This window comes from Leuciscus leuciscus (genome assembly GCF_965113295.1).
Source record: "Leuciscus leuciscus genome assembly, chromosome: 15".
NCBI lineage: Eukaryota > Metazoa > Chordata > Actinopteri > Cypriniformes > Leuciscidae > Leuciscus > Leuciscus leuciscus.
Genome location: NC_138739.1, coordinates 15,075,293 through 15,092,754, shown reverse-complemented (window position 1 = coordinate 15,092,754; position 17,462 = coordinate 15,075,293). Strand labels below are relative to the sequence as shown.

General features: G+C 38.1%; 1 protein-coding gene and 1 long non-coding RNA gene across 2 annotated transcripts in view; one reads left to right on the top strand and one right to left on the bottom strand.

Moving 5' to 3' along the window:
* Positions 1 to 17,462, bottom strand: part of LOC309476444 — a 247,752-nt gene that overhangs the window by 201,444 nt on the left and 28,846 nt on the right. The window lies entirely within an intron of this gene.
* LOC309476310 (uncharacterized protein) lies at positions 2,926 to 15,984 on the top strand. Its single transcript, XM_082139603.1, has 3 exons — positions 2,926 to 3,258; positions 3,498 to 3,824; positions 13,467 to 15,984. The coding sequence occupies exons 1-3, from the start codon at positions 3,207 to 3,209 to the stop codon at positions 13,520 to 13,522; spliced, it is 435 nt and encodes a 144-aa protein (XP_081995729.1). The 5' UTR covers positions 2,926 to 3,206; the 3' UTR covers positions 13,523 to 15,984.

Below are 17,462 nucleotides of genomic sequence, written 5' to 3'. Positions count from 1 at the left end.
CTGCTTTGGACACTAGAGAGCGATGATGTGCTTGTGTTACATTTGCTAAAATATCCAGCCGAGCTTTTTTTGTGTGATGCTGTAAACCACTATGCAATGCATAGAATAATAATGGCCTATGTCAAGAGTGAGACTTAGGCCGTTTTATTTAGCCAAAGTCAAAAGACTATGAGACTTAGGCAATTTTACAAGCTTTTCAAGATGGCAGCTGCATCAAGAACGAAAATCTACTCAACCTCTCAATTATTGGTTCAGTTTTTTGTGTTTTCTGAGAAACCTGAAAAAAATTACTAGAGCAATTATTTTAGGAAGGTGACGATATGATATACTGCTGAATATTTTTTTTTTATATTTCTTAGAAATTGCTGGAGAGAATTTGCAATATCATTTTTGATGCTGAGATATAATAACTAAAGACGCCTGTGATTTGAAATCGGATAAATGGTTTTGGATTTCTGAGCAAGAAAAATGTACAATCACAATAGAAAGTGCAGAAATTTCAATAAAAAAAATGTGGTCAAAAACAGAGACCTCAGTGATGAAAATGATCATTTGACGTCTAGCAGCTTTATTATCCTGATATAGAAAGAAATGATTCCGTAAATAAACTATAAAATGCTTTTATAACTCACCGATCAGTCTCCACCAGCACACACAGAACAAAACAAACATGTGAAACATTTTATTCAACGGTTCACTGAAAAGTCTGATCTAAAGACTATATCCGGTGAAAACACTCAAGCTGTTTATCTGGTTTGTGAATCCTCCCTCTGACAACGTGTGACCCTCCTATTTAACACGTACACACACTGAACATGAATATGTTTAATATATATGTGTGTGTGTGTGTGTGTGTGTGTGTGTGTGTGTGTGTGTGTGTGTGTGTGTGTGTGTGTGTGTGTGTGTGTGTGTGTGTGTGTGTGTGTGTGTGTGTGTGTGTGTGTGTGTGTGTGTGTGTGTGAAACATTCATGAAGGTGTAAAACATTCTTCATTTTTATCATTTGACATTGATTATTTTTTGCTTTTTTTTAAAGGTTTGAAATACATTTCATGGTAAAATGGAGCCTAACTCTATCGATTTTAATAGGGTTGTATATATTTATAGTTTTAGTGTATGGAAACACCAAAGCACACAGTTAAAACCATGTGCCATTTTACAGTACTATTTTTACTGACGTTCATCTTCTGAGTCAGACTGAAACCTGCTGCGGTCGGTTTTCTACAGAAACATGATCTGTTGGATGGACAAACATCTTGTAGGTGAGAGTGAGCATTCAGAGGTGTTTAGGTGAAGAGTTTCTTCCTGTCCTGCTACATGCTTTTTGACTTTTTTAATCTACGGAAACAATAAACCATGATCAGACACATTGTTAAACTAATGAAAAACTCACTGATCATATTTTGCTCATATTTAGTAAATCAAGCATCAGTTCAGGCAGGGCACATCCGTCAAGCTTGCATCAACATCACCAGCTCCTCCTCTCATCCGCAGGATTTGTGCTTCAAATATTTCCTCATCAAATTCAGTCAGACTTATCTGGATTTATCCTTACATTTAAAGAGGCCATATTATTCCCTTTTACAAGTCTTGATTTTGTTTCTGGGCTCTACTAGAACAGGTTTTCATGCTTGAACATTCAAAAAACACTATTTTCACCATATTTGTCATTGTTGAAGCTCGAGCTACAAGCTGGGGAAAATAATGAACTAAACAGAGTGTTACACTCTGTCACTGTCAGTAACACTCTGTTTAGTTCCTGTCTCTGTGAAGCCCCTCCTTTTGAAAAAGCAAAATGTGCTCTGATTGGTTGGCTGGACCAGTGTGTTGTGATTGGTCAAGCGCTTCGAGTGACAAAGTGGCAAGTTCAAATTCAAATGTAATATTGTGATCCCAGTCTGCGTTCCCCTGTCTTTATAGGATTTTTAGTTTAGTTGAAGTGTTTTCTTTTCCTTTTTTCTGTATTCTTTCCATGTTTCCCTGTTTGCCTTGCTGCCTTGTTTGTTACCACGATTCCCCTTGTTTGTCTCCATATAGTTACCCTGATTAGTTCCTGATTATTCCCAGGTGTGTCTTATTTTGCCTTTTGCATAAATACCCCAGTGTTTCTCATGGTCTTTGTCTTGTGTTGTCCATTGTGGATATATGCATTTGCTTTAGTTTCTGTTGTTTTGATTATCATGTTTTGGCCTGGATTTACTTCTTTACTGTTTTTTTTTTAAATAAACCTTCAGCTGCATTTGGATTCAACGTCCTGTTTTTACTAAACAACTGTTACAGAACACCAGAGCAAATATGGATCCAGCAGTGAGACTCGTCTGATTTCGCCAAGAAACTCGCATATCGAGAACCACATCAGGACATTGCTAATATCACTGACCTCCCAGGCTTTGATTTGATTGACTTCTTTTGCTATGGATTGCATAACGCGTTACAATCTACACTTATCTGTGATGGTCCTCGAGGATCAGTGAGTTCCTAGATTATAACTCTTAAGTGGAAGTAACCTTCCCCTAAACATTGCAACTAGCTCCCATGCAAGTGCTTCAGAGTCTGATGGTCCCAAGTCCAGAGTCTGCAGCCATCAAAGCCGTCACTCCCAAAGCATCAAAGTCTGTCCCAAGGCGTTCGACTGTCTAGTGTGGCAGACCCGACGCTGATGTCAGTGCGAGCAGGGACTCATAGAAACGAATTAGAAGTGCAGTAAACTGAATCGTACATGTCATGCATTTGTCAGACTTCTCTTACAAAACAGATTTTTTTTCTTTTTTTTTATGTAAACTAAAAATAGATCAAGCCAAATTTAGAATGAGCCTGAGGCTATGTTTTTCCTAGATCGAGAAAAAAAAAATCGATTTAGGTTTGCAAACAGAACCTAATCGAGTTATGTCCAGCAGCAGCGTGAATCACGCGAGTGACGCGACCACCGCCTTTGATGTGTCTGATCCACTAGCCTACTACGAGAGAGATCTGCATGTCTGTCGTTGCTGCACTTTTTCTCTCTTCTCCTCTCCTCTCCTCACTGCAGGGCGAGGCTCATCTCAAACGAGCCTAACCGCCATCACTACAAACAGAAGCTGAAAACGACTTTTGTTTTGTACAGTTTAAAGAACGTTGGACGCATCACAGATTACTTTCAGTTTCACTGGTGAAACAGCACTTTTACATCACCGAATCTGCTGTCATTTTATTGCAAACATTGTGAAAATGCAGAATGTCTCAAATATCCGCTCATTGCGCATTTATTTACTTTTGTACGGTAAGACATTTTTAGGTTATAATTTCTGTTGTCTCTTTAGGACAACGATGAACGAACGTGATGCAGTTTAGTTCATATTCGACGGAATTATTTTAATAGGCCTGTATGTATTTTGCTTGACCATTATAAGACATTTATTTGTTAGTCTTTTTTCTGGTCAACGATAAAAATGAAAGTGAACGGGATTTGTGTGTTGTTGTTGTTGTTGTTTGGCATGTAACTGTTAATTTCTTCTTCAGGTGTTTTTGGTGTTGGTACAGATGGAGAGTCGGTGTCTGTGAAGGAGGGAGATTCAGTCACTCTAAAAAATCTTATAGAAAAAAAACAACAAGAAGAAATTGTATGGTATTTTAATAACATTAGCATCGCTGAAATCAGTGGAGATCAGAGTAAGATCTGTACAGATGTTCAGTGTAAAGAGAGATTCAGAGACAGACTGAAGCTGGATCATCAGACTGGATCTCTGACTATCAGAAACACCAGAGCCACAGACTCAGGACTTTATGATGCATGGATCTCCAGCAGAAACCATGGCGGTGGAGAATCCTACTCTGTTGTTGTTCGAGGTAAGTTGTTATTTTTAAAGTCCCCCTAGAGTCAATAATTGTATCCCTTGAATAGATTGAATGTAACTCTTCACCCTTGCTTCCTGGATATGTGGGTTCATGAATATGCTAATTAGCCCTGCCTCCACTCACTCACAACAGCTCAGATCGCTGGATGTCGTTTGACTCTACAGTGAGTAGCACCACTTGCAGAGATCCACTGGCTTAACTTTACTGTAGTAAACGTTGCACAATGGCAAGTGGAAATACAGGTTCAATTCAGGCATATATGTTTTAACCAGAAACTGATTCAGATGAAGTAGTGGAAGTGAGTACAGACTCCTCTACAAGTTGATGTATCAGAATGGTAATGCAATTATGTATCACTCTCTACAACGTCAGACATATAACAGTAATTAATATGATTGGCCTTTGGATTGACTACATTGTCAAACAGCTGATAATGTGTGTTACACAAACCATGTTCCTGTTCGCCATCTCAGTCTGCCTTCTAACTAACATCAGAAACGCTTTGAACAACTCTGAACGACTTAGGTAAAGTTGGTTTTATATTCTTACATTTGCACTTTTTTGCTTAAAAACTGTCTCAATAACAAGCGCAATAAAGCACATTTTTGCAAAATAAAAGCAGCTACATGATCTTTAGGACAAAGATGGTGAACTACAACACTCTCCACAATCGATCAAAATGGGCAAATATTGTTTTAATGGCATACAAATTCAGTTGAACATTCAATGTGTGTGGTAAAGAAGATAGGGACCGTCTAAAAAGTTCTATTTTTTTTTCCATTGTGTGCAAACAGACAACTACATTTTTGCAAAGTACAGATGTACCAGCAAATCTCTCTCACATTATGTGTTCTAATGCTATTGATTGTACTTTAGCAACAATAAAAAGTGCATTATAATGATTGTATTTAGGAAACCTGCCTCACTGTACATAATGTACATAAATATTTTTTGAATAAAATTACATTAATTCACCAAAGGGATTTTTTACTATCCGAAGGTTTGTAGCATGTTCCTAGTGACCACACTGACTTACTACAGGTGAAATTTTGACTAAAACTCCTTTACTGTACGTACAGTTGACAAATATGTTTTTTTTTTAAATTACTGTAATTCACCCTAAGTATTTTTTCGTGTTCCAAAGGCTGTAGTGCTTTCCTACGGACCAGACTGACTTACTACAGGTGAAATTTTGACTAAAACTCCTTTACTGTACGTACAGTTGACAAATATGTTTTTTTTTTAAATTACTGTAATTCACCCTAAGTATTTTTTCGTGTTCCAAAGGGTGTAGTGCTTTCCTAGTGACCAAACTGACTTACTACAGGTGAAATTTTGACAATACCTCCCTTACTGTACAATTATCAAACATGTTTATGTACTGAGCATATTATTACATATGTTTATTACATATGTTTATGAAATAAACTGTAAATCACCTATAGTGTTTTTTTTTTATATATCCCAAAGGCTGTAGTGCTTTCCTAATGACCAGACTGACTTACTACAGGTGAAATTTTGACTATAACTCCCTTACTGTACGTACAATTATCAAATAAGTTTATGAAAAAATTACTGTAATTCACCCTAAGTATTTTGTCATGTTCCAAAGGCTGTAGTGCTTTCCTAATGACCAGACTGACTTTCTACAGGTGAAATTTTGACAATACCTCCTTTACTGTACAATTATCAAATATGTTTATGTAATGAGCATATTATTACATATGTTTATTACATATGTTTATGAAATAAACTGTAAATCACCTATAGTGTTTTTTTTTTAATATATATCCCAAAGGTTGTAGTACTTTCCTAATGACCAGACTGACTTACTACAGGTGAAATTTTGACTATAACTCCCTTACTGTACGTACAATTATCAAATAAGTTTATGAAAAAATTACTGTAATTCACCTAAAGTAGTTTGTCATGTTCCAAAGGCTGTAGTGCTTTCCTAATGACCAGACTGACTTTCTACAGGTGACATTTTGACAATACCTCCCTTACTGTACAATTATCAAATATGTTTATGTAATGAGCATATTATTACATATGTTTATGAAATAAACTGTAAATCACCTATAGTGTTTTTTTTTTATATATATCCCAAAGGTTGTAGTACTTTCCTAATGACCAGACTGACTTACTACAGGTGAAATTTTGACTATAACTCCCTTACTGTACGTACAATTATCAAATAAGTTTATGAAAAAATTACTGTAATTCACCTAAAGTATTTTGTCATGTTCCAAAGGCTGTAGTGCTTTCCTAGTGACCAAACTGACTTACTACAGGTGAAATTTTGACAATACCTAATAATACTGTTTTACATACTAATATAATACTTCAATTTTTTTTTTTTTTTTTTTTTTTTTTTTAAGGTTGTAGTACATTAATTGGGGCTACATTATTATTAACAGTAGTGACTGAACCTGTACGCATTGGTGCAGCAAATCTGACAGATAATGAACAGCAAGATCATGGAGGCATTCAAGATACTGTACAGTGCACTGTTTTATTTCTATTATCTTTCTAATTGTTCATGGAATACCACTGGGATTAGATTAGATTAGATTAGATTAGATTCAACTTTATTGTCATTACACAAGTACAGGTACAAGGCAACGAAATGCAGTTTAGGTCTAACCAGAAGTGCAATAGCAGCAAGTGCAGGATATACAGTGGTTCCATAAGTGCAGAACATGGATATGTACTGAATAAATATAGAGTTGAATACTATTATAAACAAAAATTTACAGATAGATTGTCCTATGAATATAATATACAGATAACTATTACTGTGAACAGAGTTTACAGCTAGATATGTACTGAATATAATAATATACAGATGGCTATTACTATAAACAGAATGTTTACAGATAGATATGTACTGAATATAATATACAGATGGCTGTTACTATAAACAGAATTTTACAGATAGATATGTACTATGAATATATATACAGATGGCTGTTACTATAAACAGAATGTGAGCATAATATACAGATGGCTATTACTATAAACAGAATTTAACAAATAGATATATGTATAAGTTAGGCTAATGAGCAGTATAACAATGGATTTAAAGTAGTGCAAATAAAGTTTGGACAGAAGCTATCCGAGTGAAAGTGCAGTGGAAAGTAATTGCATATTACAGTTAAGGTACGATATTGCAATGTATATATAAACAGTCGGTACTGTAAATAAACAGTCGGCAGTGCAAATTGAGCATATTCCAGTCAAGGTAGTAGTGCAAGATGCATATGTAAACAGTTGTTACTGTAATAACAGTCAGCAGTGCAAATGAACATTATAGTATTGCAAATAACAAAATGGAGGCAGGTGTGAGGAGGGAGAGGAGAGTCAATCAGTATATGAGGGGAGTGGGATCAATGAGGGTTAGAGTTTAATAAAGAGACAGCTCTGGGGAAAAAACTGTTCTTTAGTCTGCTGGTCCTGGTCCGGAGGCACCTGAAACGCCTGCCGGAGGGCAGGAGAGAAAACAGTCTGTGGGCTGGGTGAGAGGAGTCCTTAAGGATGCTGCGAGCTCGATGCAGACAGCGTTTCCTCTGGATGTGCTCGATGGCAGGTAGTGGAGTCCCAGTGATGCGCTGGGCGGTTTTCACCACCCGCTGCAGTGCCTTGCGCTCTGCAACAGAACAGCTCCCATACCACACTGTAGCACAGTTGGTCAGGATGCTTTCTATTGCACAGCGATAGAAGTTCACCAGGATAGTGGAGGAAAGCTGATTCTTCCTCAGTGTCCTCAGGAAGAAAAGGCGCTGGTGAGCCTTCTTGACCAGGCTGGAGGTGTTGGTTGTCCAGGTCATGTCCGCCGAGATGTGGATCCCCAGGAACTTGAAACTGGAGACACGCTCAACAGCCATTCCATTGATGTGGATGGTGTCGTGTGTGCCTCTTGACACTTTCCTGAAGTCCACGATGAGCTCCTTCGTTTTGGTGGTGTTGAGGAGCTGGTTATTTTCGGTGCACCATGTGGCCAGGTGCTTGATCTCCTCCCTATAGGCAGTCTCATCGTTGTTGCTGATGAGACCAATCACCGTAGTGTCGTCCGCAAACTTGACGATGGAATTAGATCCGTACACAGGCTTGCAGTCGGAGGTGAAGAGGGAGTAGAGGAACGGGCTTAGCACACAGCCCTGTGGTACACCAGTGTTGAGTGTGATGGATGTGGAGCAGTTGGAGCCTGATCGAACATTCTGGGGTCTGTTGGTCAAGAAGTCCAAAATCCAGTTGCACATGGAGGTGTTGAAGCCCAGGTCTCCAAGTTTGGCTATTAACTTAGTTGGGATGACAGTGTTGAATGCTGAGCTGAAGTCAACAAACAGCATGCGTGCATAAGTGTTCTTATTGTCCAGATGTGTGAGCACAGAGTGCAGTGCCATGGAGACTGCATCCTCTGTGCTCCTATTGCTACGGTAGGCAAACTGGTGTGAGTCCAATGTGGATGGTAGAGAGTCTTTTAGGTGTGCCAGGACCAGCCGCTCAAAGCACTTCATTACGATGGGTGTGAGTGCTACAGGGCGGTAGTCATTAAGGCACTTCGGGCTGGAGTGTTTTGGCACTGGCACAATGGAAGTGCATTTAAAGCATGTTGGTACAGCTGCTTGGGCAAGAGACAGGTTGAAAATGTCTGTAAAAACCCCAGCGAGCTGCTCCGCACATGCCCTGAGTACGCGTCCAGGGATGTTGTCTGGTCCAGCAGCCTTGTGCGCGCTGATCCTGCTCAGTGCATTGCAGACATCTGTGGAGGAGAGTGTGATCGGTGGGTGGTCAGCTGAGGATTTGAGCTTGGTGGCAGTTTCTCTGTTGTCTCTTTCAAAGCGAGCATAAAAGTCATTTAGCTCGTTCAGGAAGTTGACATCAGTGGCTGCGGGGGTGGAGTGAGAGGGTTTGTAGTCACTGATGGCCTGAATGCCCTGCCACATGCGCCGAGGGTCAGCGTTGGAAAAGTGTCCCTCTATCTTAAGCTTGTAGCAGTGCTTGGCCTCTTTGATGCCCCTTTTCAGATTTGCTCTGGATGTGCTATAGGCTTGTGCATCTCCTGATCTGAAGGCAGTATTGCGTGTCTTCAATAGGAGTCGCACTTCCCTGTTCATCCATGGCTTCTGATTTGGGTATGTGGTGATCTGCTTCTGGGTTGTAACACTGTCAATGGTGGTATTAATATAATCCAGTACAGAGGAGGTGTAGCAGTCAATGTCCGTGTGAGAGCCACTGGTGGCTTGAGAAGCAAACATACTCCAGTCTGTGTGTAGAAACCTTTCCTGGAGTGAGAAATCTGCCCCCGCAGGCCACACCTTGATGGTCTTCACTGATGGCTTCACGCGATTGATCAGAGGTGCATATTTGGGGGTGAGGAACAAAGAAAGGTGATCTGACTGTCCCAAGTGGGGGAGGGGTGTCGCGACGTAAGCTTCAGCCATGTTTGTGTAAACATGGTCTAAGGTTTTGTTTCCTCTGGTGTGACAGGAAACATGCTGGTGAAATTTCGGTAGCACTGACTTTAAGTTTGAATGATTAAAATCACCCGCAACAATAAACGCAGCTTCCGGGTGAACGGTCTGTTGTTTACTGATGGCTGCGTGAAGTTCTTTCATAGCAAACTTGGCATCAGCATCCGGGGGAATATAGGCTGCAGTTATAATAGTGGAAGTGAACTCCCGCGGTAGATAAAACGGTCTACATTTAACCATGAGAAACTCAAGGTTAGCTGAACAATGTCTCCCAACAATAGCAGAGTTTGTGCACCAAGCTTTGTTAATGTAAATGCACAATCCACCACCTCTGGTCTTACCGGAGCCATCTAATGTTCTATCCGCCCGGAATGTATGGCGTCCCGCTAGCTCAATAGCGTTGTCCGGTATTCCGCTGTTTAACCATGTTTCCGTGAAAATTAGAACATTACAGTTCAAAAGTCTCTTGCTGTATGTGATGAGTCGAATCTCCTCCATTTTGTTCAACAGCGACCGTACATTGGCAAGGAAAATGCTGGGTAAAGAGAGCCGGTGTGGTGTTAGCTTTAGCTTAGCTCTTAGTCCTCCGCGCTTCCCCCGCCTTTGTTTACGATCTCGCCGGCGCCTGCGAGCACTTCCGCCCGGCCGGGCAGAGTGCATAGCCTCGGGTGATCTGGCGATCTCAGGAAGGAGTCGAAGGTTGTCCATAAAACTGTCGGAAATTCGCAAACCAATATCCAAAAGCTCACCTTGGGTGTACGATGTTAAGGCACAACTGTTCTGGACGAACAGACCCGAAATGAGCAAGAAAAATACTGCTAAATTACAGAATCTGGAGAGACCGCGAGCCTCGCGATGTACTCGCGCCGCCATCTTGGATCATCAAAAAAAAAAAAAAAAAAAAAAAAAAAAAAAAAAAAACTTTTTTATACATTTTTATACATAACTTTTATTATACATAAAAGTTGTAATTAATTCCTCGTGGTTAGAGTAATATTTCAATTTCACCTCTTCAAAATGTTGCTGTTGTTGATCCTCTCTTGGTTTAAGTTGTTCTGACATTCGGACCCTGAATTTAGGCACGTTGTGACCTTCCACACTTGTAGTGATTGTAATGAATAGTAATTGGACCAATTTTTGAGTCTGTAGGACCAACTCTATAGCGCCACCACCAGTTCAAAAATGCAACATTAAAAGGGCTATAGCTTTTGAACCCTTTGATGTATATGTGAATGTAAATAGATGTAAAATGAAACTTAGTACATCTGATTCCACTCATTATGGTAATCACAATCAATATCTTACAATAAGACTCTGCCCATTACATTAGTGGCCATTTTGAAAAGTACAGTGTTCAATTTTTTGTGCTACTCCTCATTCAAATTTTGTTGAATTTTTCTGAAAATTGTCTCAGTTGATCTTTGGGCCGAGCCACACAGAAGTGACTGAACAGATTTTTGATTTTTGCTACCATTCCCGATATTTTTCTCCAAATTTGACCTGTATTTGTTGCCTTATGGTAGTTAGCTTAGCATGCTAATTGGTTAGCATGAACCATGAACCATTCCGGTTGTGGGTTTGAATGCTGTGTGGCACATTCCCAGATCGCAAGAGGTATTGTGGCCTTAAGTGGTGGAAAAGTTGCTTCTGTTCCAGACATGGTGCCTATATGTGACCGAACTCGATAAATACAACATGCAGCAAATTTATACAAAAATTATTCATTTTGAATTGCTTCTCACTTGAACTATTGGACCTTCTTCATCTTGCCAAAAACACAAGTTCCCAGTGGCGCAATGATATGAGTGACAGGTATCTGACCCAGAGATAATGGGTTCGAGCCCCACGTGGCATGATTTTAAAAAATTGTGTGTAATGTTGTGTCATGTCGATTCCTTTATTATTCAACGTTGTACTAATCTTTCTTCCTCTTGGATTAATGTATGTCTTGTTCATTCTATGTTCATTCTCATCTGAACTTCTGTTCATTTTGAGTTCATTTTCACCTATACTTCTAAACCAGCTCTTTTTTCTTCAATTTTTGCTGTTTTTACTATTCCTGCTCTTGCTGCTGCTTCAGGGGCTTGGCCCCGTATCACTGCTTGCAGCTATATTTCCACTTGTTCCTTAACCTGTAACCAATAATACTAACACACACAGACACAGTTTCTTCAAGATTGGATTTGGTGAGGAGGAGAGTCTTCTCAAAACATTAAGATAACATGTTCTTTCTCTCAAGGAGAGGATACTTTAAATCTAACTGTAAAGTAAAGACTTTAACTAAGAAATGGTCTCTCGACTATAGGTTTCAATGACTCCTGAGACCATTGCTATCAGGGTAGCCTAGAAAAGCAGATGGATGTAGTGACACCTGTTAAAGAAGTCATCTTCATCATTTCATCTCTGGAAGCCAGGCTAAATGAGCAAGCACTGTTACTGCATTCCTGACATGGGCCAGACCCTTACGTTACACCTCAGATATCAAATACAGACATTTAAAGGATACATGAAATAACATTTTCGATAATCACACTGATAATTTCTATAACAAAGTAAAATCTCATAAGCCTAGAGAAGTCATTCAACTCATTTGATATATAGAAGAAAAACTATTGATTAATACCTTGATTATAATCACTCATTAGATATACATTGAAGCAGCAGTGTGTTCCAGAATCCACTTCTTCAGGACTTCATAACAAAAACTTAACTTGAATCATTACAATAAGGGTGTTGCTTATTTATAACGTTGAAAATATGATTAACCTAAAATATCTGCATTTTTTTAATCAATGAAAGAATTGTGTTGTACAAGGAACAGCAGTTCTACATACTTTTACCTACATTTATCAAAGTTAATTGAGTGATCACTAGGAACATACTATAACCATTGGAACATGAAAAAAGGAGAAATTACAGTATTTTTAAAATAATAATGTTTGTACTATACTTACAGTAAGGGAGGTATTGTCAAAATTTCACCTGTAGTAAGTCAGTCTGGTCAATAGGAAAGCACTACCTTTGGAACATGAAAGAAATACCTTTGGTGAATTACTGTAACCTTTACATAAAACATATTTGCGTACTGTATGTACAGTAGCCTACACAAAAGTACACTAAAGCAGTCTAGGTGAATACACAGCAAATATCAAACCTGAAACTATTTTTACCCTGGTTGGCAATATATATATTTTTTTTTTACTTGACTATGTTCATGGTGCTGTCCACGTATGTGGTACTGAGGTCCTACATGATCAAGTCTGCAACTTGGGTAAAGTTGGTTCCATGGTTCCGCGTTCAATATCTCGTGAGCTGAATATTGTTTTAATATTTAAATCTTCCTCATAACGAGCTTTCCTTCGGGTTTGCACTTTGCAGATGGTCCCTTCTTAGCAGCCTGCGCATAGAGATAATGTATTTTGTCCAGTGCGAAGGAAAGATCGTTTTGAGGAAAATTATGTTGTAGCTTCTGGTGTTTTATCTGTAGTTATATGTGATAGGTGTTTTCTGTAGCAACAACGTTTAGTTCACGAGTTATTGAACGCGGAAGTCCGCGAATGTGCGAATATCGAATATAAAACCAACTTTACCTAAGTCTCAGAACGTCAGTGGAGAGGGGCATACAGTTCATCATTATACACATCATAATACACATCGTAATAGAAAAATAGCACAATTTTCTGAAGTATTATCATGGATAACATTCATCTATGTATATTCATAAATTGTATGATGTTCATTATGTTAAATAAGATCATTCAGTATATTGATAAATGTTTGTCTGATGAGTGAATGTGTAAATCAATGATGTTCTTCTGCTGTTTGTTTACATGTGCTACATTTATATACATTTAGGGTTGTGCAATATAAAACATAAAAAATAAATGATGTGCTGATACCTTGGCTGGTTTAGTCCGGTCATAAACAATAGCTTTTTATATTCTTCATATTCATATCCTGTTGTGTAATTTTGGTTTTGCTTATAGGGGCTTTTCTTCTTCTTCTTCTTCTTCTTCTTCTTCTTCTTCTTCTTCTTCTTCTTCTTCTTCTTCTTCTTCTTCTTCTTCTTCTTCTTCTTCTTCTTCTTCTTCTTCTTCTTCTTCTTCTTCTTCTTCTTCTTCTTCTTCTTCTTCTTCTTCTTCTTCTTCTTCTTCAGGTTTGTCTGGTGTTGATAAAGATGAAGTGCCAGTGATGGAGGGAGATTCAGTCTAAACACTGGTGTTAAAACAAACCAACAAGAAAAGATTAAATGGTATTTTAATGACACTCGTATAGCTCAAATCAGTGGAGATCTCAATTTCATCTGTACAGATGTTCAGTGTAATGAAGATACTGAGAGATTCAGAGACAGACTGAAGCTGGATCATCAGACTGGATCTCTGACCATCACAAACATCAGGACATCAGACGCTGGGCTTTATAAAATACAGATCATCAATAGCAGGACCAGCATCATGAAGAGATTCAGCATTTTTGTTCGTGGTGAGTCGCTATGTTTAAAAACAAGAACTGTAAATTTAAATTGCATCAATAATGTTATTAGTTATATTTTAATATAAGTAATTGCATAATAGGTCCCCTTAAAGTCAAATTTGTAGAATTAACTACAAATGTATTTTAGCAGCAGCCATGTCACCCTGTAGCCCAAGAATGGTTGCCCACTGAAGCTAAGCAGGGCTGAGCCTGGTTAGTACCTGGATGGGAGACCTCCTGAGAAAACCAGGTTGCTACTGGAAGAGGTGTTAGTGAGGCCAGCAGGGGGTGCTCACCCTGTGGTCTGTGTGGGTCCTAATGCCCCAGTATAGTGACAGGGACACTATACTGTCAAAGAGCACCGTCCTTCGGATGAGACGTTAAACCGAGGTCCTGACTCTCTGTGGTCATTAAAAAAATCTTTCTTCGAAAGAGTAGGGGTGTAACCCCGGCATCCTGGCCAAATTTGCCCAGTGGCCTCTGTCCATCATGGCCTCCTAATCATCCCCATATACTGATTGGCTTCATCACTGTCTCCTCTCCACCAGTAAGCTGGTGTGTGGTGGGCGTTCTGGCGCAATATGGCTGCCGTCGCATCATCCAAGTGGATGCTGCACATTGGTGGTGGTTGAGGAGATTCCCCCCTTCTATGTAAAGCGCTTTGAGTGCCGAGAAAAGCGCTATATAAATGTAATGAATTATTATTATTATTATTATTATTTAGTATGATATTAAACCAATTAGCTTTTCAGTTGAGTTTTTATTTTATCAGTTAGTTTTGTCTGTTAAAGATGACACCTCATCAAACAATCTCTGATGACTTTTAATTATCATCTATTTAAAGGTACAGGAAGTAATTTCTGAGAAACGCTGTTGTTAAAGTGGATCAGACTGAGCACAACAACACACTTGTAGCCAATCAGAGAAAGAGAGATGGCTGAGAGACATTACGAAAGGTCAGAGGAATATCATTGGAAAAATGAAGGGTTATGATCAGGCATGAGCTTTAAGATCCATGTTAATATTAGAAAAGCTTTCCAGTACTGGAGAGACCTAAGTGGGAAAGCCTGAAAATGGACTTCAAGGTTGTATTGTTTTTGCTCCATACATGAGATCCAGAACCAAGATTATGCTGTTGTTGTAATATTAGCTATAGTAACAGGACAGTTTTGAGTTTCATTATTTCTCTGGAGATGGTGTGCTGCTACTGCCGCTAACAACCAAATCTTGCTTATACTCGTGTACTGTATGTTCAGTTTTTGTTCTTCCTTGTCGTTTCATCATCTTTGCTTTATTTTTCGCAAAGAATAATTTTGCCCTTGCTTATGATTAAGTGACATCAACTCATGCATTGCAAGTTCATGCATTTTGGGGGCGAGGCAATAAAGGGATGGATGTGTTTATTTGGGTTGATTTGAAATACTCAAAGATTGTTTCATACTACTGTGTGTTTTTTAGTTCACTAGGAATCCAAACTCCAGAGGATTTGATGTAAAAACAACTATGCAAATTGTGTTTTATAAGCACTAAAGGTCAACAAATGGGAAATAGGCTGAAAGTTAAGATAAGCATGAAGAATCAATTTTTATATCAGCAGTTCTTCCTATTGTGTGTTTAGTTAGTTTTAAAAAGATCCTACAATCATCTGTTGGTTTGTGTTTCAAGTGTTTCTGCTGCTGAACGAGATAAAATGAAGAGAAAGTCAGTGAAGGAGGGAGAATCTGTTACTTTAGATCCTGGTGTAAAAAAAATAAATAATAATCTGATTATGTGGTATTTTAATGACACTCTCATCGCTGAAATCACTGTAGATCAGAGTAAGATCTGTACAGATGTTCAGTGTAAAGAGAGATTCAGAGACAGACTGAAGCTGGATCATCAGACTGGATCTCTGAACATCACAAACACCAGAAACACAGACTCTGGAGAATATACACTACTGATCAACAACATCAGATTCAGCATCATAAAGAACTTCAGTGTTAATGTCATTGGTGAGTATCATTAAGTCACTCAAATCAACCCAGTAAATGTTTTCATTGTGGACTCAATATTAAAATGATGCATGTACATCAGGTGATACACAATTAACATGAAAAATACATACAATTATGAATGCAGTATTCCTCTTCAGCTCACTGTGATGCTGTTCTTCTAAAACCCACCAGAAGGCGCCATTTATCAGTTAAATTAAATGTGATACAAATGATGACCAAAGTAGCAGACACATAATATATTGGTAACGTTGTTTGTATCAGTCACTCTGTAAGTAATAATGACTGTCTGTCTTCCGCTGTTGTAGCAGGAATAAATGCTGTTGCTCTGGTGTTTCCTGCTGTTCTGCTGCTCGGTGCTGCAACTGCTGCTGCGGTTTACTGTTGCCGAAGGAAAACAAACAAACGTGAGTATTACAAACAGGTGATGTAACAAGATGAAAATATGATATTTATTGTTTGAACATTTTAAGTTTAAAAGATGTGAACATTTTAATTTTTATTCTAATTTATTCTAAAGTACTGTGTGCAGGCAACAGGGCGAATCCCCCTTATCAGGTAAGATATATGAGCACTGAATCTCCCTGCATAAAAACTGATTCAGATCTGTGAGTTTGCAACATATTTGAGTGTTTTATGCAGTTTCACTCAGAAATCATTGTATAGAAACACCAGACTACGCTGCTCACATACTGTTTTACTATACAATAAATAGGAATACGTGTATACATTTTATGTTATTATAAAATTGCAATAATTTGTAATGCTATCATTATATTATTATAATTCTATTTATATGCCATATAGGATAGTCTACGGATCAGGGTGTAATATAAATGTTTCTTACAAGTAAACTCCCAAATAAAGTAAATGACAATATGAAAACAAAAAGTGCAAATTTATTAAGAGAGCAGAGTGATAAGTTTGGTTGGAGTACTAGTGCTGTATTATTCATATTCACCAGTATGATAGCTCAAGCATTTTAGATGTGCAGGCGGTTTAGGAAGATGGTTTCAACAAAAGCTATTTTTGCTGTGTGGAGGAATGTTTAAGTTCTGAAACTTAGAATGTGTTTTATAGTAAAATGGCCTCTTATATGTCAAGAGATCAAAAAGAATTATGATATATATATATATATATATATATATATATATATATATATATATATATATATATATATATATATATATATATATATATATTGTAAAAGAAAACCACCATTCATTCATCAAATATCAGGGGAAAAACAGCATTTCAAGTCTTATATATTTTTGTGTTTGTGTCAATGAATCATCAGTTCCATTCACTTATTTTACCTTCTGTCAATCTGTTTTATTAGGCATGTGTTGTTGAGGACTCGTCCCTTAATCAGAATAACACTCAATTGCCGGATGTGAATTCCCCTGAACCGTCTGTGACTGAGGCTGCCATTGAGACACCACAGTAATGTTATTATGTTTGCTTGAGAAATCCAACATAAACTATTTCAAACTTATATAACCTTTAAACTTAAAACTTAAAGCTGTTAAAACTACTTCAAACTTCCCTGCTATGCTTTCTCAAGCCATCATCAAAGTTAGTCTACAAACTTTATCTAGTTAATTACTTAGGTTCTTTCAGGAAGAGAACACAAAGAGAAGATGAATGAGAGAAGAGGAACAGCAAACACTCACAACCACAGTCAG